Below are 21,367 nucleotides of genomic sequence, written 5' to 3'. Positions count from 1 at the left end.
ACCCTGTTCATTTCTATGCTGCACCCTCAATATAATATCTATATTGCCAGCCATTATTCATGATCAAAATATACCAAATAATCTCCAGGTGTAACTTGGAGATTCATGATTGAATTTACATCTTTCCATAAGTCATGGCTTGTCTTAACCATGGCTTGTTGAAAAAGCCCAAATTAAGCTATAAATTGTGATTTATAAACCACAGTGGCGGAGTTCAGATAACATGATAAGTCAACCACAATATATTTAGTCGCTCTCCGATTATCTATCTTTGTAAATGTGCTTTCTGCAGTACCATTTAATAATAATCACTTCAGCTGCTATAGTCATACGTACATATCTATTTAAATTACTTCCACAATCTGTTTCAAAATGTGATTCTAGAAATGCAAAATATCAGATAGCAGTAAGATGTTTCTTTAAAAAATCATTTTTGTTTCATCAAGCCCATTCCGAGAAGAGTGATATTTTAATATCGATTTAGCACAGCCACTTCAGAGCTCAGCAGTCTTGCTTTTCTTAGTGGAAATTGTACTAGTAATTTTCTTTTGTGTTTCATACAAGTTACAAAAAGAATTAACTCCGTTTTTCGCTGCATCTAAGTTAGCAGCTGCCACTTATTTTGTTGGTGCAAGGCATCCTGAATGTAGCTTTTTAAAATATGATTCCTTGCTTGGAGCAGCTCCTGAAGAAAGCTCATTTCAGACGCCAAGGACCAGCATATTTCCTCGAGCCCATATGCATTCCCTGGTTAAATCGTCTCTGTTGCCCTTAAAAACATCACCTGCATCTGATCTTGGAAGCAATTTAGGATCACCTTTTAATACTTCCCTTTTGGGTCATAAGCCTGGACTGTTGGAGTTAAACTCTCCTTGGCATGGATCTGTCCAAAGTCCCCATATTATGAGAAGAGGACCAAAACTATGGACATCAAGTTCAGGTAGGAAATATTACTATGTCAATTTTGATCTTGATCGTCCAGTAAGATAATTATTAAGGAACTTTGTTTTAAAGAAATAACTTTTTAAAAAAATGGAATGGATTTTTCTTACAGATCTGCAATTGGCAGGCTACCCCGATGAACCTCACCCAGTGATGGTGGTTGCAAAAGATGCTAAGGAAGCAGCAGAAACAGGTTCTTTCTATATGTGGTTACAGAACAAGAAAGAACAGGTATTACCACAAATCAAACAATACATTCGTCTGCACGGTATATTTTCTTTACAGGTGGTTCTTGGTGATCTCCTGTTGGCTTCCCCATTGACTTTGCTTGTGGGAACCAGTGTGAAGATCTCAAATTGTTTGTTTGTTTGTTTGTTTATTGAATTTATATACCGTCCTACTCCTGAAGGACTCAGGGTGGTGAACAGCCAAAAGATAAAATACATGTAATACAAATGTTAAAAACCATTAAAATACGATTAAATAATTTGGCCCAGAAAACAAAATTTAAAAACCCCAATTTTTATACGACAAATTTAAAATTTAAAAAATTTAAAAAACAGTTTAAAAAGAGGTTAGGCCAGGCCGGTCTGCTGGAATAGGAATGTTTTGAGGGCACGGCGGAAAGCACGCAGATCAGTGATCCTCCGTATCTATGGGGGGAGCTCGTTCCAGAAGGCAGGTGCTCCCACAGAGAAGGCTCTCCCCCTGGGGGCCGCCAGTCGACACTGACTGACGGCACCCTAAGAAGCCCCTCTCTGTGGGAGCGTACTGGTCGGTGAGAGGCTACTGGGTGGCAGAAGGCGGTTTCGTAGATACACTGGTCCTAGGCCATGGAGCGCTCTAAAGGTGGTAACCAAAACCTTGAAGCTGTTCTGTCCCCGTCCCCACACACACACAAACAGCCAGCCGGGGGTTGAAGAAGTACTCGGCACACACAAGGTTTGTTATCAGGAACTTGGCAGCAATACGATAACCGTCTGCTAAGTGCTTTACTACAAGAAGAGGGAGTGTTCCTCCACCAGATAACACCAACTAATACACACAGTTTTCAAAACAGTCCAGCTCAAACGTGAAACCTTCAGCAGATCAGGCATTGTACAAAGTGACTAGCCAGAAGTTAGCTTTGTCCGTCACAGAGTCTAAATGGCCACCACACTCTCTTATATAGTCTGTGGGGTGTGGTCCAGTGACTCAGCTTAATCCCTGGCACGCCTCCTCATCTGCTGCAAACATTTATCTCGCCTTCGTTGGCGTGGATCCAGGAACGACTTATCCCCCTCATCGCTGTCATCGGAGACACCTGGCTCCTGGTCAATCTCCTCTCCCTCGGCAGACACCTGAGGCATTGCCAGAGAGGAGGGGCCTGGAGAGGGAGGCCTGGCCGGCTCCTCTCCTTCATGTTCGGAGCCTTCTTCCTCCGATAAGATGGGCTCGGGGATCGGAGCCACAACAGAAGCGCACCCGGAAGACCACTGGGAGCCAGTGCAGCTCGCGCAGGAGGGGGGTCACATGGGAGCGCCACATTGCTCCCATAACCACCCGCGCGGCTGCATTCTGGACCAGCTGGAGCCTCCGGCTGCTCCTCAAGGGGAGCCCCATGTAGAGAGCATTGCAGTAGTCCAGGCGGGAAGTGACGAGGGCATGAGTGACTGTATTTAACGAATCCCGATCCAGAAAGGGACGCAACTGGCGAATCAGGCGAACCTGGTAAAATGCCCTCCCGGCCACAGCCGTCAGATGCCCTTCTAAGGACAGCTGTGAGTCCAGGAGGACACCCAAGTTGCGAGCGCTCTCCGTTGGGGCCAATGACTCTCCCCCAATAGTCAGTGATGGCACCAACAGACTATATCGGGATGTCGGAAACCACAGCCACTCGGTCTTGGATGGGTTGAGCCTGAGTCTGTTTCTCCCCATCCAGATCCGTACAGCCTCCAGGCACCGGGACATCACTTCAAGGGCATCATTGGGGTGGTCCAGGGTGGAGATGTACAGCTGGGTGTCATCAGTGTACTGGTAGTATTTTACCCCGAAACCACGGATGGTCTCACCCAGCGGCTTCACATAAATGTTGAACAGAAGGGGCGAGAGGATCGACCCTTGTGGCATCCCACATACAAGGGGCCTCGGGGTCGACCTCTGTACCCCCCGCCAACACAGACTGCAACCAGTCGGAGAGAAAGGAGGAGAACGACCACAACACGATGCACCCCACCCCTAACTCTTCCAGCCGATGCAGCATGATACCATGGTCGATGTATCAAAAGCCGCTGAGAGATCTAATAGGACCAGGACAGAGGAACAACCCCTGTCCCGAGCCCTCCAGAGATCATCAACCAATGCGACCAATGCCGTTTCCATGCTGTACCCAGGCCTGAAGCCAGACTGGAACGGATCCAAATAAGCGGATCCTCTGGATGAGGATCATGTGACCACTGGATGCTGCAATGTTGTATTTACAAGCCAATCACTGACTGCCCAGATTGTGATGATTGTAGGGATGCTGCAGTAGCTGGAACTCCAAGGACTGGTCATAAGTACCACTTACTAAGCACTGCTGTTAAGTTCAAACAGTTGCTGAATGAGTGGTTGTTAAGCAGGTGCACTTATATAGTGCATTTCTTTTCTTTTCTTTTATTCCCATAGGAAGAATTAATTCCAATCATTTTAAGACTAGGGTGTATTTATAGCTCAGGATCAAGCAAAGTGGTGCTTCTAGATACCCAAATATCTGTCTTAGCACAAAGCTCCTTGATTCAGCTGACATTTTATAAAGATTATTTTAATTAAAGGTGGCCATGTTGCAGAACATAACTGGGTTATGGGTGCAGCTAGGGTGGTAGAGAGAACTCCAGGGAGCTAGTTTAAGTTTTGGTAAAAATGTATTTTTTAATTGAGTGTCCCTCAGGCTACCAATTTTGAGAATAGGCACATCTAAGGCAATGATTTTATATACTCTTAGAATTCCAGTTGTGCTCCCTGTTGTCCACCCCAGTACTGGTAGTCCTCGATTTACGACCACAATTGAGCCCAAAACTTTTGTTGCTAAGTAAGATATTTGTTAAGTGAGTTTTGCCCCATTTTACGACCTTTCTTGCCACAGGGTTAAGTGAATCACTGCAGTTGTTAAGTTAGTAACACAGTTTGGCTTTCCCATTGACTTTGCTTGTCAGAAGGTCATAAAAGGTGATTACATGACCCCAGGACACCACAATTGTCATAAATATGAATCAGTTGCCAAGCAGCTGAATTTTGATCACGTGACCAGGGGGCTGCTGCAATGGTTATAAGACTGAAAAATGGTCATAAGTCACTTTTTCCAGTGATGTCGTAATTTTGAACGGTCACTAAATGAACTGTTGTAAGTTGAGGACTACCTGTATAGCAGAAAAGCTTTGATTAAAGCTTACAACTGGAATTATATATTATTCTGAACTACTTCATATATTCTTTAGTAGTTCATAGATTTCTTCTTCTTCTTCCAGATCAAAAATTTCCTGTCAAAACGAGTCCTGATAATGTATTTTTTCAACAAGGTAAGACTGCATGCGTAAGTCAACGATTGGCCTTTTTAGGAAGGCAAGTATTCTTACTAATGCTTTTCTTTAATCCTTAAACAAAAATTTTGTACGATGATTTTTGAAATGGTACTTTGGAAACTTACATTTTAACTACTGATTTAAATTTTAATAATTGATTTAATTTATCAGCAACTTGGTTTGCAAGGATATTAGAATTAATTGGTTGAACATTGAAACTATTAAAACATTAAGCAGTACTCTTGATGATTAAATTTGCTATTAGTATTTAAAACCTGCAGCTAACTTCATTGATTAATCTGCAAAACATTTTACTCTTCAGCACCCTGAAGCATCAATCCAAGCCCTGTTTTCGGATACCCAAATGCATATTTGGGCTTTGGAAGGTAAATAATCTCTTTATTTTTAAAAAAAAAACATTTTTCATTGTATTATATTTCAAAGGAAGATTACAAAAAATAAACAATACAGAAAGTAAACAATGAAACAGTAAAACACTATCCTAAAAGCTTAATGAACCACCAACTTCCTCATACCCCTAAACAAGATTTTAAAAATAAATTTTAAAAATCAGAAAATAATAGGAACAATCTCTTTATATCTGAAACATCTCTCAAATAAATAACACATTGCCATATAGCACTTAGCACTTAAGACTTATATACTGCTTCATAGTGCTTTTACAGCCCTCTCTAAGCAGTTTACAGAGCCAGCATATTGCCCCCAACAACCTGGGTCCTCATTTTACCGACCTCGGAAGGATGGAAGGCTGAGTCAACCTTGAGCCGTTGAGATTTGAACTGCCGAACTGCAGCTAGCAGTCAGCTGAAGTAGTCTGCAGTGCTGCACTCTAACCACTGCGCCACCTTGGCTCTATATCTGTTACTTGCCCTGTTTTTTAAGGTAATTGAATATCACAGATTCATCTTTGGGTGACTTTTTAAGATACACACACATGCCCTACAACTTTTGGGGCGCCAGGGACCGGTTCTTTGGAGAGAGGTTTTTCCATGGCCCGGAGGGGACGTGGTTTCACATGCTGCCTGGATCCCACAGATGGCGCTTTCCTTGTTTGCATGGCCCAATTTCTGGCATGCCGCAGACTGGTGCTGGTCCATGGATCGGGGATTGGGGACCCCTGCCCTACAGGACTGAAAGGCCTAACCCTATCATTGGGGTTTTTATTGAGAAGTTGCAATACTTTTTTCTGCTACCTGTTTCCCAAATCAGTAGACTAGGTTAGACCCTTATGGATACAGGTGGTAGACCAGTGTACAGGATATTGCTTTTCTACAGAACCTTCTCTATTTATTCCAGTAAATAGCTAATCTATCCAGTCTTTGGGACTTTACTTATCCAGGGGTTTGTAAAAATTGTGTTTTGATTTTGGAGTCATTACAATCTAACCAGGCAGAGAATCTTCCATTGTTATGAAGAATGGCTACCACACAGTTTTCATAAAAGCCTTGAACAAGAGATTGAGAAAATCTCTCCCTTAGAAACCTGGATATAAATTGAATAAATTGAAGGTGAAAAAAATCTCCAACTTCTTCTTTTTTTTTTTAATTTCAAAAGTTTTACAGTTACATTTTCACCCCATTTTTTTTTCCCCCACCACCCACCCCAAACATCCCAACCTCCCTAACCCTCCCTAACCCTCCCCTTCCCCCAGACTTCCACACAGTATACTCATATCAGGTAAAAAAAAACCCTTAGTATAAAACTTGAACCCGTCCCTCCCCCTTATATTTTTTCTTTTTATCTTCATTACATTAAAATATTTGTAATACATTATTTTCAAATAAAAGCTATTTGATACTTCCTAGTTTGATATTTGTTCTGAATATATTCTATCCACTTTTTCCATTCCCATTCATAAGTCTCTTGTGAACAATCTTTTAAGTATGCTGAAATCTTCGCCATCTCTGCAAAACTGGCCATCTTCAAAGTCCATTCCTCAATAGTGGGCAAAGCTTCGTTTTTCCAATATTTACCTATCAACAATCTTGCTGCTGTTATCATATACAATATCAATTTTGTTTCACCCAATGTAAAACCCTTAACTATACCCAATAAGAACAGTTGTGGAGAAAATTGAATTTTTTTCTTCAAAACATTCTGCATGACCCACCAAATTTTTATCCAAAAAGCCTTAACTTTCCTACAGGTCCACCAAACATGATAATATGTAGCATCCAAGGATTCACATCTCCAACATTTTGGCTGAACATTAGAGTACATACGTGATAACTTTTTGGGGTCTAAGTGCCATCTATAAAACATTTTGTAGAAATTTTCCCTCAAATTCTGCGACTGTGTAAATTTAACATTCTGAACCCAAATTTTTTCCCATGTTTCCAACATCACTGGTTCTTCAAAATTTTGAGCCCACTTAATCATACAATCTTTAACTAATTCGGTTTCTGAATCCCTTTCTAACAAAACATTATAAAGCCTTTTAATATGCATTGGACCTTTCTCTTTTATATGTCTAACCAAATCTTCCTCATGCAACATAATACCAGTTTTTTGAATCTCTTTCCATCTCAATTGCAATTGATTATATTGTAGCCAGGTTAAATTAATCCCTTCAGCCAACAGTGTCTGTAGTGTCTTCAGCTGCCATCTGCCCACATCTGTAAAAAGAACCTCTTTGTATAAAAACCCCCCGAGTGACATTATATTTGTATTCCACAAAGTATGACCAAGATCCAGCCATAGCGGTATTTTATAATCCCATTTGAGTCGGTGCTTCTTCCAAACTCTCATCAAAGAATCTCTAAGTATATGGCTTTTAAATACTTTATCGACTTTATCATCATAAAATAAGTAGGCATGCCATCCAAATTCAAGGTCAAAACTTTCTGCGTTCAATATTCCAGTCTTTTTCCTTCCAAACCAATCACTTGTTAAAGTCAAAGCTGCTGCATCGTAATATAACTGTAGGTTTGGTAATTTAAGACCTCCCCTTTCTGGAACATCTTGCATAATTTTCAATTTCACTCTCGGCTTTTTCTCGTTCCAGACAAACTTGTTCACTCCAGCTTGCCACACTTTCACTTGTTTATCACTTTTAAGCACCGGAATCATTTGAAACAGAAAAAGAAATCTTGGCAAAATGTTCATCTTAACTGCTGCTATTCTTCCAAGTAGAGACAGTTGCAGTTTTTTCCAAGTCTCTAAATCTTTCTGCACCTCTCGCCACAACACCTCATAATTATTTTGAAACAATTTCGTATTTGATTCTGCAACCTGAACTCCTAGATATTTTACCCTTGGTACAACCTCAAAACCTGCCCTCCTTTCAAGCTCGTGTTTACGATCTTGTGTCATATTTTTAACTATCATCTTAGTCTTTTTATGATTCAGTCTAAAACCTGAGACTTTACCATAGTCTTGTATAATGTCCTTCATCAGGATTATTGATTCCATTGGCTGTGTTAGGGTAACAACTAGATCGTCTGCAAATGCCTTTATTCTGTAATCATCTTGCCTTATCGTTATACCTTTCAAGATATTAGAGTCCCGTATTATATTTAGCAAGACTTCTAGTGTTAAGATAAATAAAAGTGGGGACAGCGGACATCCCTGTCTTGTTCCTTTTTCAATTTTAAACTCTGTTGTCAAACTTCCATTGATAATAATCTGTGCCTTTTGCTCTTGATAAATTGCTGAAATCGCCTGTACAAATTGATCCCCAAAATTCATCTTTTTTAAAGTCTTTAGTAGAAAATTCCAATCCACTCTATCAAAGGCCTTCTCTGCATCCAAGAAAACCAGCACTGCAGGGATCTGTTTATTCTTCTCAAGATATTCCAATAGATCTATTACTTGCCTTACATTGTCCTTCATGTATCTACCCTCGATAAATCCCGCTTGATCATCATGAATCACCTTTTGAATTACTGGCATCAACCTGTTGGCTAATACTTTCGCATAAATTTTATAATCAGAATTCAGAAGAGATATTGGTCTATAATTCTCCGGTTTTTTAGGACCGGCTTGCTCTTTTGGTATCAAAGATATGTAAGCTGTTGTCCATGATGGGGGTATTTTGCCCCCTTGTTGGATATTGCAAAATAAATCTCTAAGTTGTTCCACCATTTCAGCTTGCAAAGTTTTATAATAGACTGCAGTCAAACCATCCGTACCAGGAGCTTTAGCTGTTTTTAATTGTTTAATTGCTACTATTATCTCCTCCACTGTTATAGGATAATTCATTCTTTCCTTTTGTTGATCAGTAATTTTTATAACTTTTTTATCATCTAGATATTCTTCTATAAGTCCATTTTGCACATCCTCTTTAGCATATAATTTAGTATAATAATCCACAAAAGCTTCTTTAATTAATTTTTGTTGAAAAATTTCTTTCCCTCCACTATCAATACTATCAATAGTCCGTATACTCTGTTTTTTCCTCAATGTATAGGCCAACCATCTGCCCGGTTTATTAGCGTTACAAAATGTATTATGCTTCGCATATTGTAAATTTGTTGCAACTTGTTCCGCCATAAGCATTTGAAATTGGTCTTTCAAAAGTTTTATAGCACCACGCATTCTTTCATCTGTTGGATTTTTAATAAGTAACTGTTCTTTATTCTTTATTTCTGCTTCCAATTCAGATCTTTTCTTTTGTCGAATCAGTCTATGTTTAGAGTTCATATAGATAAGCACCCCTTTCATATAAGCTTTGCTTGCGTCCCACACAATTTCTATTGGGGTGCCTTTATTCAAATTTAGTTGAAAAAATTCTTTCAGGTGTTTTTTAAGTTCTATTATATTTTTTTCATATCTGAACAAGTTCTCATTTAATCTCCAAGAGCGTCTCTCAGTCTTGCCTATCTCAATTTCTATCCATACTGGGCTATGGTCAGTCAAAGGTCTTGGAAAAATCTTTGTTCTTTTTGTCTTAACGAGTAAATCATCTGACAACAAAATGAAATAGATCCTAGAAAAGGATCTATGTCTGTCTGAAAAAAAAGTATAGTCCAATTCTTTTGGGTTGTGTATTCTCCAAATATCTTTTAATTCCAAATCTTCTTTCATATCAAAAAAGGTCTGTGGTAGCCTAATCCTAGACTTCGCCAAACTCTTTTTATCTAATTTGGAGTCAATTACTCCATTCCAGTCTCCCATGATTAAAATAGATCTATAATCCCATTGCAGTATTTTAGAATGTAGCATTTTGTAGAAGTGATCCTGTTGTTGATTGGGAGCATAAATTCCAATCAAAAGAATTTGGCCGTTTGTTGTAAATAATTCAATTGCTACAAACCTACCATCTTCATCTGCTTCTATAACTTTAGCCGAAAATTTTTTATTTACATAAATAACCACACCATTCTTTTTTTGCAAAGTTGAAGATATAAAATGCGTTCCTAGTTTGGAGTTTATCAAATATTTTTGATCTTGAACTGTAATATGCGTTTCTTGTAAACAAATTATATCATTATTAAATTGTTTCAAATATGCAAATAATTTCTTCCTTTTCTGTACTGAGTTCAACCCATTCACATTCCAAGATAAACACTTAATCATCATCTTTATCTTCCTGGAGCAAAGAGCAGAATAACCGAATGTCTTCCAAAATCTTCGGTCTCACTCCCCCCATGGCTCCAGTCTCTTGTGTAGTACTCTTAGCTTCCTTTTTATCTTGTCGCTGTTGTTGCTTTTCTTTAAGTTGCTTAGACTTAGCTCGGGTTATACGCTGATCCTTAAATTCAGCCGTCTGCAGCGGGTCCAAAATTGGGGAAGATTCCAGCAAAGGCTCATCCAGAAAACCTCCTTCAGCACCCTGCGATTCCTCTGGTTCCTGCTTAGACTGTTCTTGAGGTTCTTGTTGAAGTTGCTTCTTATCACTCTCCTTAATCTCCAAAACTGTGGATGTACGCGGAGATGGTGTTCTTTCTTTAAAAATAGTAGTGTAAAAATGCTCCGCTTTCTCCATAGTGTTCAAGCGATGTCTTTCTCCCTTGTATCTCAAAATTATACCAGTTGGGGCATCCCACCGAAATGGTATCTGTTGATTTTGTAGTTCTTTAACAAGAAAGCCAAAGTCCTTTCTGGTTTTCAACATTTTAGGTGGTAGCTCTTTATAGACTCCAATTTGTGAGCTCCCCACTTGTACAGAGGTATGAAAGGATTTTTGCAGGATGTCATTCCTTATTGCTCTATCTGTAAAATATATGACCACATCTCTAGGCAGTTGTCTTTGTCTGGCCACCCAAGAATTCACTCTGTAAATTTTATCTATTTTGTAAAAAACCACATCAGGATTAATTTTTAAAATCACAGCCAAAGCCTCAGAGCAGACCTGTCTCAAATCCTGTCTGTCATCTTCTCGAATTCCTCGAAGCCGTATAGCGAATTCCATTGCCCTGAATTGCATCATAACAATTTCGTTCTCAACTTTCTGCATCTTATCATCAACATCCGAAATTTTATAGTCATTATCTTTCATCTTGACATTAACTTCTGATTTGAATTCTTCCACTTTAGAATCAACTTTGATAATAAATTCTGCCAGGCCAGACGCAACTTCTGATATTTTTTTGGTCACCTTATTTTGATTCTGTTTCACCATGTCTTTAACTTCATTAATTTCCTGCATAATTTCCTGATGAGACTTTTGAATTTTGTCATCTATTTCCTGTTGGGATTTTTGAAATTTATCATCCAGAATTTTAGAAATAAATTCTTTTAAATCTCCCACATCAAATTCTTTTTTCTGAGTCTGTAGCTGTTGATCAGGGGGAAGCTGCGTTTCATGTTTGTGTGTGGGGGATCCCCCCCCTGTTGCCTTCCCTTCCTGCTTCTTTGAAGCCATCCTGCCACGTAGTCTAGTTTTTCTAAAGAGGGAAGTTCCTTTTCCTTTCCCTCCTCCACAGAGACTTCTAAAAAAGTCCCCCAGATTTGATCAAATAAAAACTGAAGTAAAGCAAAGTCAAGTATTGAAAAGGGAGAAATGTTTCACTTATTTCTCTTATTACAAACAAGGCAACTTTGTAGCAACTTGGAAACTTTGTAACAAAGCAAGATAACTTCACCAATCCACACTCGCTGGCTCGTTAACTCTAAGGCTGAGCGCCATGTTTTTTCAAAGCACTTTCACTCATTCGCATTTTTCTCAGGTTAAAAAGTCAACAAAGCGCTAATACTTGCGTTTCCAAATTTCAGGGTTCAGGTAGTTTCACTGTTTATTAAGGCTGGTTCTTTTCTGCAGTTTCCTGCAGCCGGCTTGTTCTGCAAAGGCAGAATTGTCCCACGTCGCCCGGAGTTTCAGCAGGTTGGAAGGGAGCCGCGCCTGTTCTCTCCCCAGAAACAATTCCCTGGGGGGTTACAGGGGCTCGACCTGTGCCCTGCGATCTCTACTTCAGCAATCCTGAGGATTTTGAAGTTTTCGAGCCGCTTCTGGGTCGCGAAGCGGCTCTACAGGCGGCGGGGCTGGCGGAGCTTCAAAAGGCACCGCCGTCGCCGAAAACAAGGAAACCGGAAGTCCCAAAAATCTCCAACTTCTTGTTAAAATTTTTGTAACTTTATTTGGCACACCTTCAGTAAAATTTATTAAAGAAGCCCTGAAAAATCTTGCTTTCTTTAGAGGTGGAGTGGCCAAGAATTTGGAACCTCTTTCTGCTCTTTCTAACACCTGCTGCTTGCTTGCCATAGGCAGCTGTATCTGCTTGAATTTGCTATAGGTATTGAAGTCGATTACATAGGTAGCTGTTGGCCTTTTCCACCTGTTGAGCTGCTCTTGCAGATCCCAAATATCTTTCTTCCTCACCATGTACCCTGATTTCTGGCCAATTTTTATGGCTAGGTGCAAGATTGAGGTCCTTTTTAAGGAGTATTAGGGTGGGGCATTCAGCTGGAGGATTCCATGCTGGTAGCTATGTCAGACTATGATTGAGTCTGAGTAATCTTAAGAAGGGAAGCGTCTCAGTAGTTCATGGCAGTGGCCTTTTCCTCTATGTATAAGTCAGAGGAAGAATCTCTACTTTGCTGATTCAAAATTTCTTATCAGTTTCATGATTAGGGAGGAGGGATTTTTTTTCTAATTGGGCTTTGGCAGAGTTGGGCTTCAAATTTTTCCACAGGTTGAGGAGAATACATTAGCCTTTGGGGTTCCTTATCTCTGTTCTCTGGAGTCCTGAGGAGAGGATCGATATATTTTTCCTGAGGGTACATAGGAGAGACAACATCAGTTGTGCATATTTTGAGCATATTGATTTGTTACAGTACCTGAAATGTTTCTTGTTAGTGTACACGTACTTCAACGCCCAGAATTCTTGCAATGACTATGTTTTGCTGGGAAAGTCAGAGAGTTGAGATTTAGGAATCCGGCGGCTGTCCAAGAGGAGTCTGGTTTTACATTGTTGGAAAGGAAGATTGGTGAAAATGAAAATCAAGGTTTTGTAAATTGAGAGTCCCATGACAAAACACTGCAATCTTAAATTTCATGATCTTTAACCGGTTGGAATTAAAAATTACTCTTTTTTTTTTTTTTTGGGAAGGTTTATCACATCTTGTAGCAGCCTCATTTACTGAAGATAGGTATGGTGTTGTTCAGACGACACTGCCAGCAATTCTGAGTACTTTGCTAACTCTTCAGGAGGTAAGGAGCCTTAATTCTTTTCACAGAAAAGAAGTATGAAGCCATAACATACTACTAGAAAAAATGATTTAATTTGCTGTTTCTTTTAAAGTCTATTAAATGTTTTTCCTATGGTTAAAGAGGGTATATTGGTTAGACTAAAATCAAAAAGGTGCTTTTAAGGGTATGACTGTAGCACTCCTTCTGCAGCACCTTAAAACAGCTGTATCTTTTTTTTTTTTGAGATCACATAGCTACAGCTATTGTATATTCCCTGGAGGATTCGTATTTGATTTAAGGAGCTGCAGACAAGTGCTTTCTTCCTGTCCTCATACTTTCTGAAACCATTTTTTCACCTTTGAATGCAAAGTATGCATGACCCGTTCTTCTGTTTAAGAATTTTATCATCTGGAAGTCTTGAATTCGTTGTTTAAACAGTATTGTTCAGAACAGCATTTTGATTGATACAGGTAATTCTATTCTTCATGGGGCTTAGACTCCAAAGTTGATACTAGCATTTTCATCATTTAGGTTTTACCGCAGTTGGTTTGCATTGGAGAAGACATGGAAAGAACTTGCACAGCCACAAAAAAATATCTAAATTATTAAACTTGCATTAGCATAGTTATTTTTCTGGGCATGATTTTCTTCGTGATTGCATGTTGCAGTAAGGGATCATGTGGTTCATTAAATTTTGGGTTAGTAGATATGTAGCCCTTGAAATTTGTAAATCATGATTGATTGATAATTACTGTTTGTAGACTATGACTTAGCATGAACAATGTGGTTGGTTGACTGGCTTATTTAGTGAACTATAGTTAAAGCATGGCTTAACATATTTAACATTTTCTCATAAGGGAAATATTGTTTTTTTTTTATAGAATTGAATTACGTTGGTTATGTTTAGAACCTTGATCTTTCTGATTTCTGAATTGTTTTAGTACGTTTGATGAGCATTTGATATTTACTAAATGACCCATGACGTGTTGGGTCATCTTTCAGAGATACATTTTTATCCAAACAGAGAAATAGAACGACAACATATGGGCAAAAACCACTGGGAGCAGGAGTGACTTCTGACTTCCTGCTGGCTTCCCCATTGACTTTGCTTGTGGGAAACTGGCAGGGAGTATCAGAAATAATGATTATGTGGCTGAGTGTGGTGGCCCTGCAGCCGCCAAAAGTTTGCAAATACAAGTGGTCTGAAAGCCTTTGAAATTCAGTTCCATAGAAGTAATGAATCCCTGATTTTGTACACATTCTTTAAGTTAGCACATTTGATGTACGTTGGCCAGCTCTACGAAAGGGAAAAACATTGCGATATGTCACATGACAGAAACATGACACCGTGAGTTTGACACCTGTGCTCTATATTGTCCTATTTTGGCTAACTGAAGGTTACAAACAGACAAGAGTTTTAGCAGTATATAGTTTTTTTTACATAAGCCTATAAATGTTGTCAGTATGTTTCTTTATTGGATTTTTTTTTCATTCTAGGTTATGGACAAACACTTCAAACTTCCTCATGTTTCCAGCAAACCTCCCAAAACTTCAGGAAATCTTGCAGACACTTCCTACAAGACCCTTCGATTTGCTTTGAGATCATCACTAAAAACTGCAATCTATCGGATAACCACCACCTTTGGAGAACATTTAAAGTGAGTTTGAAGGTTCTAAACTATATTAGTATTCATTTCCTAATGTTCTAAAGCATATTTTGGATAAATGAAAACCATGATGGATGGTTATTGGGAAATATGGGAAGAACACTATCTACATTACCTTGAGCTCCTGAAGAAAAGGTGAATTTTAATCATCACATTGAAATGTCTATGGAGATTCTCAATCATCCAGGTCAGGGGTCTCCAATCTTGGCAACTTTAAGACTTGTGGACTTCAACTCCCAGAAATCCTCCCAGCTTTCTTGGCTGAGGAATTCTGGGAGTTGAAGTCTACAAGTCTTAAAGTTGCCAAGGTTGGAGACCCTTGATCCAGGTCATGGTTATTCCAAAGAGCTTTTTCCAAAAGGCAGTTGGCCTTTTTTTCTTTGTTTTTTTTCCTCCTTTGAAAACATTTCACTTTTCATCCAAAAAGCTTCTTCAATTCTAACTGGTGGGGAATAGAAGGATGTATTTCTCTTCTGAATATAACTGGATGGCTGCAAAGAATATAAAAAGGAAAAAAAGTAAGAAAGGCCAGTTGCCTTTTGGAAAAAGCACCCTTAGAACATCACAACGAAATGTAATGCATTGTTATATCAATTAAATAAGTAGTAAAAGAACAGCTGCAGCAACTAAGCCTGTTTTACCTATCTAAAAAAAAGTAGGTAAAAAATAGTCTATGCTTCCTCTGACCTTGCATTGAAAACAGTTTGGGGTGAGCTTAAGTACATTCAGTTTAACATGCTTCAGATCCTTATGTTCAGTGTGGAAAGACTGGAGTAGAGCTGGTAAAGCAGGTTCTCTAGAGGCTGTCCTCTGGAGGCAGGAGCTCTTCAGACATGTGCTCTTAACAAATGTCTGAATAGGGCTAAAGACATGTCAGGGGGTCTAGGACTTTTCGGCTCCTACCCTTGGCTGCGCCTGCTTCTCCGCCAGGGTTCCACCTCCGCGCATTCACTTCTAGCTTTTCTCCTCGGCTGACACGCCCCTAGCTGTTTGTCCTGGCCAATGAGCCACGCCCCCCCTGAAAGAATGGGCTGTGGGACAGAGGGGCCATGGCCCATTGACTAGGGCGAACAGCTAGGGGCGTGTCAGCCGAGGAGAAAAGCTAGAGGTAAATGCCCAGAGGCAGAACCCTGGTGGAGAAGCAGGCAAGGCCAAGGGTAGGAGCCATAAAGTCCCATTCCGGTGTCAGGATTGGAGGAAATAATTCACATCTGAATTTGCTTTCTTAATTTTTTTTATTTCAGAGCCCTTTTCTTCAGCCAAGGTTATTTAGAAAAATGTTCCAGGAGGTCATCACAACTTTTTATGGTGTATATTTTAATGCATCTTGGAACAAGTTTTACAAAATATGTTTTCTGATATCTCTCTCTCATTTTAGTGCAGTGCAAGTGTCTTCAGAACATAAGAAAAGGCTGCAGCAGTTCTTGGAGTTCAAGGAATAGAGACGCCAAACTGCACATACTATTGGAGATGGATAATAACAGTGCAGCAATCTCAGGTCAAAACAAAATTAAAGTGACTTGATCTATCACACTGGCTTCTCAAATATGTACTCTCCCCCCCCCCTTTTTTTGGCAACTCTTATGTTGGTGTGTATGTATTTTGTAATACATATACTTGTATTTTTTAAACTTTGGGATTGTTTTACTCTGATATTTTGTATAATAAAAAGATATTTAAACTAAATACACTTTGGACTAATTGAATAATATTTTGATTTATGTATGGCTGCTTTAATATACTTCTTGGAGCTCTTGGTCCTCTATGACTTAGTTTGTGTTGGTAACTGTTGAGAATAAATAAACTCACACAGATCTGATTGTCATCCAGTTGCCAAGTGCATACAGATAAAATAGGCTTCCATAGTTTATGGCATCGGGTAGAGACAGGTTACTGCAAAATTGGTCTCCAGATGAGATTTTTACATGATCTTAAATCAAAGTCCCTTCTGAGAAGAAGGGAATGCAACCCACATAATTCCTCAGAACATGGACATCATTGACTGTGTTGATTGAAGACTCTAAAATCGTAAATCTAATAAATTTTGGGGGGGAATCAGAATAGAGAAGAGCTCTGCGAGTTAGATTTCTGGACTTTATAGACTGGCATAGTCTTAAGTTTTCTTGTGCTTCTATCAGAATCAACTGTCTAAAACATATTGTACCCAAAAGAACAATCTGATGTCTAATTCCGTTCTATACTTGTTATACTTTATTGAAATCTTAGGAACTTTTTTTTTTCATGGGGTTGCTTAAATAACATCTCTGGGAATTTGGCTTTTCTTTGTCTTCAATAATATGCATCCGTCTAGCACATCACAATGAGGTATAATGTTTCCATCAATTTCAACAATGAGTGCCATATGGTTTTTGCTGTTCCCTTAATCTTTGCTTTAGTTCTATTCAAGAGGCTGGAAAAATTTTTAAAACAATGTAATCAAGTACTGTACAGAGGAGCCTCTGTCGCATTGTCCCTTTTATCTATCCTTTCTACATTAAGTGGGATGATGTAGCCTACCCATGCCAGGTCTTTCAGTGGTTCCAGGTAATGATTGAATGCAAGCAATCTGAAAAGAGCCTTAAGAATTTCCTGAGAATTTTGTGTTTTAGATTTGCAAATATTTTGGCTGGAGTTTTGGAGAAGCTTTCTAATTAAGTGTTTACATTATTAAACACTTAATTATGAACTAATTAAGTTCATAATTTTCTCAGGATTTTTTTTTCAACAGAATTAGATATTTTTTACTTCATTCAAAGCAGAATGTGAGCCTCTAAACTTGTTGAAATTATTTGCTTCTAAATTGCAGTATTATATATCTGAAAAACTCTGGGCTTGGAAACAGTCATCATTATTAGAAGTGTTAATCTAGGTCAAGTAGGAGAGCATGGGTATCCATCTCCAAAATGTGAAAAAGCTAAGATGTTCCTATTCCTACATACAACAATTCTCATCATAATATGTTCATACTTAATATTTTTGGGTATAGAGAAGAACAAATTCTACAATCTCACATTTGCTAAGGTAGCCGGATTGGACAATAATAATTTTACCAAGAGTTTCAAATTCAGTTTGAAGATGGTATTGGAACATGGAAAGTGTATTGGCTTCTAATTTCAAAAGACGGTACCTAAAATTACTTTATGTTAAGTATCACTTTTCTCTTAATTTCATACAGTAATTTTTCCACCAGTTTTTATCTTTCAGCTATTCAATCACTTGCTTAGTTTGGAAAAAAACACATTTAATTTTTCCAGAACTTGTATAATAATTCATTTAAGTTTCAGTCTTGCAAATTCTAAAAATGATTGATTTTCCTTGTTTAAAAACTGAGAATTTGGATCTGTCTATTGATAATTTCTTACAATGATCCAACAAAACACGTAACTTCTATGATGCCCACCTTTGCATTTGGTTGTATTCAATAACATTTGATCGATGTTTGATGATCCATAGGAACCTGGGCCAGTTGATTTAATTTTTCCTCTTACCAGTCACTGTATAATATGTAACACATAGAGCATAAATACAGTTTTTGCCTTATATGAAGTTCTGATCTATAAAAAGCTAATCTGGAATTGTGCAGATTTTGTGTTTAGTCGTTCTAAAAACCCCTGGCCTGTTGGGAGCATTATATTCAGCATCTGTTTCACTATAGCAGAATGATAAGTGGACAGGATCAGCAAGATCATACTACCATCTCAGAATAAAAGTAATTTTTGAGGTTAAAAGCCTTAACAATTTCCTGAACATTTTCATTTTGTTTTGCAAATCTTTTGGCTGGAGATTTGGAGAAGCTTATAAAACCCAATGATCTAAATAACTTTCTTTGAAAACATGTTAGACAAAAAGTTAGATTCTTAAAAGTTTTTACACTAAGGGTTATTGTGGAAAACACTTCAAGTAGTCTTCTTAAACTTCTTAAACTAAGGGTAATTATTTTGCCACTGCTCTTTTTTGTTCATATAGAAATAATAAATGTGGTTAAATATATTCCACTTAAAGGCAAATCCTTTGTGAATAAATTAAAGTATTTTCCCATGTTATTTCTCCAACCTGTTGTTTTGTGTGTGTTGATTGGACTAAGGAACACTGGCTGTCCAAGAGAACAGAAAAAGCTGAGCATTGTAACTGTTGTAAACTCAGCAGTAAATAGACCATCCAGAGGATAACTCAGTGGCTATTGTTTTCCAAAATCACCAGAATAGTATCAGTCCTCTTTATGACTGGCAGGAATAAACAGAAGAAATTCCATCCTAAAAGTAAATTAGCTACTCCACATTATTTCCACCCTTTCTTTGATATACATTCATTCATTATCCATCCCAAATATGAAGAGTTGGATGTCAGTTCGCAGAAACAGAGGAGATAAGAGCAGCAAATTTAATGTAGGTTGACTTATATATGTATTTAAAAGATTTCTTAACTTTTCCTCCCTAAGTTTTCTTGGTTAATTTTTGAGTTTTCTGTTTACATGAAAGTTAAGCAGTGAAATGAACATGTCCCGTCCACATAAAGGAATCCTGAACAACTAATCAATTTTCAGAATATCTGTTGATAAAAAATATAGTGTGAACTTTTGGTGTATCCATTTGAAAAAAAATATTATTTAATAAGGAGGTACTTATCTACCAGGGAAGATGCTATTCCTCACATAATAACTTGTGTTTTCTTACATTTTAATTGCTTAATGAAACATGTTTCTTTATGAGCAGATTTTTAAGACAGAACAGAAATGTCACGAAGTTCCTGCATTAAATCTATAACAATGTCTTATTTATTTTATTCTTATTAATAAATATTTTTGAGATTACAAAAACTAGATATAAGTAGTTGCATCTGTATTTCCTTTTTGACGCATCTTTTAAAAGTTGATCCAAGATTTTCTCTGTACTCTAGTATAATAAATTCCACAATCAGAGTGATTGATCAAAAACATTTCTAGACTACTTTTCATTAAACAAGATCCTGAGACAGTTTATGATTAAAAATGATTCACAAATGATCAAATTAACTTAAAATTCATGAAACTGTTGAAAGATCAAAATCTTAAATCACTGCAGAGGAATGATGTTGAGTCATTCTGTGTGAAATGGATTTGTCAGCAGTTTTCAGTTAAGTAAATTAAGAGATCAGATAAACATACTATTCATTTTGCTCTGTGGAGAAAAAATACATAACACACTCGGAATACATTTCTACTAAGTACAACTTTCTTTTACCAGAAGAGGTCACTGTTCTACACTTTGTGTAAATCTGCCACTGTATTCCTGCCCTTAATGACAGATATACTTTCTGCTGATACTCTAGGCAGCGCTTTTCCAACCTGGGCCAATCAAGATGTTTGATTATAACTTTCATTATCCCATCCAGCCTAGTCATATTCAACATAATTAGGGGACACAAAAATGATGGAAGGCTAATCTAGGCTTTAGCTTCTGAGTTGAAAACCATGAAAACTCCAGACAGAAAAGATCAGAAAACTTTCCTTTCTCCAACAACTTGTAAAATTATGTAAGTTAAAGGAAAAAACAACCTTAAAAGTTGAATGTCAACCAATATTAGATTTCTTGGAATTGCTATACTTTTGTTTGCTCAGAAAGAGCTACTCTGTAGATATAGGTACCATATCTTCTGCAAAAAGTGAACTCATTCTTACATCCTTTAGTTATCCTAACTTTTACAACCCAGATATAGTAATTTCAGTCAGAGATAAAAAAAAATACCTTGCAAGGGCTGAAAGATAAATCAGAGATGGTGAGGCATAAATTATAAACCATTAACCTGTATAGTGTGGTCTTTTAAAATGTGTGATTGTAAAGAAGTTTCAGTCTGCAGCACAGGCATCTGCAGGGGAAGTGGGAAAAAGAAGTAAAGATGGTGGCTGCACAATTCAACCACAATTAAAGCTCCACCTTTTTTTTAAGCTCATGTTCCCCTCCAGAATGAAAAATAATAACACTCTCTATTTGATTTCTTGTATATGGCCATCAAGTTCATTCTACTTCCTCAGTAGCATTGCTTGAGAATTCTACTTCGGACTAAGACATTATTTGAGCAAAATGTGCCTTCAAGACAGGGTTGACTCCTGACAACTGAATAAACTAAGCCCTGCAGTTTTCTTGGCAAGATTTGGAAGTGGCTTGCCATTGCTTGCTTCTCAGGTCTGAGCAAGAGTGGCAGGCTGAAGGTCACCCAGCTGGCCGTGTGCCTGAGGTTGGACTAGAAGTCAGAATCTCCCAGTATCTAATCTGGTGCTTTAACCACTATATCAAAGTGGTTTACTACACCAAATGCTCAGGATCAAAGTACTATCAGAAAATAAAACCTATCACGATTAGATCATTTGCAAAAACCCAAACTGTTGTCAGATGGCAGCAAAAATACACTGAATATCCAGTGTTTGTTACCATCTAACACATCCAGAGTTGTTGTTTTTTTGTGCAACATATTGTATATGGTAGGCCCATCAGAGGAAGATAGTATTTTAATCTCTTGTATCCACATATATGACAGACTGGATTCATATAGCTCTAAGATATAATATTGCTTGCTTGCTTGTGGCTCACTGATGTATAAACCCAGCCAATAGGTTATGTTAGTGGTTTCTTGATAGGTTTAATCTGAAATAA

The 21,367-nt window shown here is 38.0% G+C and overlaps 1 protein-coding gene across 2 annotated transcripts in view; it reads left to right on the top strand.

Moving 5' to 3' along the window:
- The window catches only part of NDC1 (NDC1 transmembrane nucleoporin), a 29,056-nt gene extending 12,632 nt beyond the window's left edge, over nt 1-16,424 (top strand). The window contains exons 12-18 of one of the 2 annotated variants that reach the window (XM_034415115.2): nt 683-940; nt 1,055-1,173; nt 4,428-4,478; nt 4,804-4,867; nt 12,992-13,092; nt 14,569-14,729; nt 16,117-16,424. In XM_034415115.2, coding sequence (XP_034271006.1) covers nt 683-940; nt 1,055-1,173; nt 4,428-4,478; nt 4,804-4,867; nt 12,992-13,092; nt 14,569-14,729; nt 16,117-16,180 — 818 coding nt within the window. In that variant the 3' untranslated portion in view covers nt 16,181-16,424. The remainder of the gene's footprint in view (nt 1-682; nt 941-1,054; nt 1,174-4,427; nt 4,479-4,803; nt 4,868-12,991; nt 13,093-14,568; nt 14,730-16,116) is intronic. The other variant, XM_034415116.2, reaches the window with a different exon arrangement.
- The last annotated feature ends 4,943 nt before the right edge of the window (nt 16,425-21,367 follow it).

This window comes from Pantherophis guttatus, chromosome 3 (genome assembly GCF_059756535.1).
Source record: "Pantherophis guttatus breed Tessera chromosome 3, ASM5975653v1, whole genome shotgun sequence".
NCBI classification, from domain to species: Eukaryota; Metazoa; Chordata; class Lepidosauria; order Squamata; family Colubridae; genus Pantherophis; species Pantherophis guttatus.
Note: the sequence above shows the minus strand (reverse complement) of the source record. Positions and strands in the feature narration are given on the sequence as shown.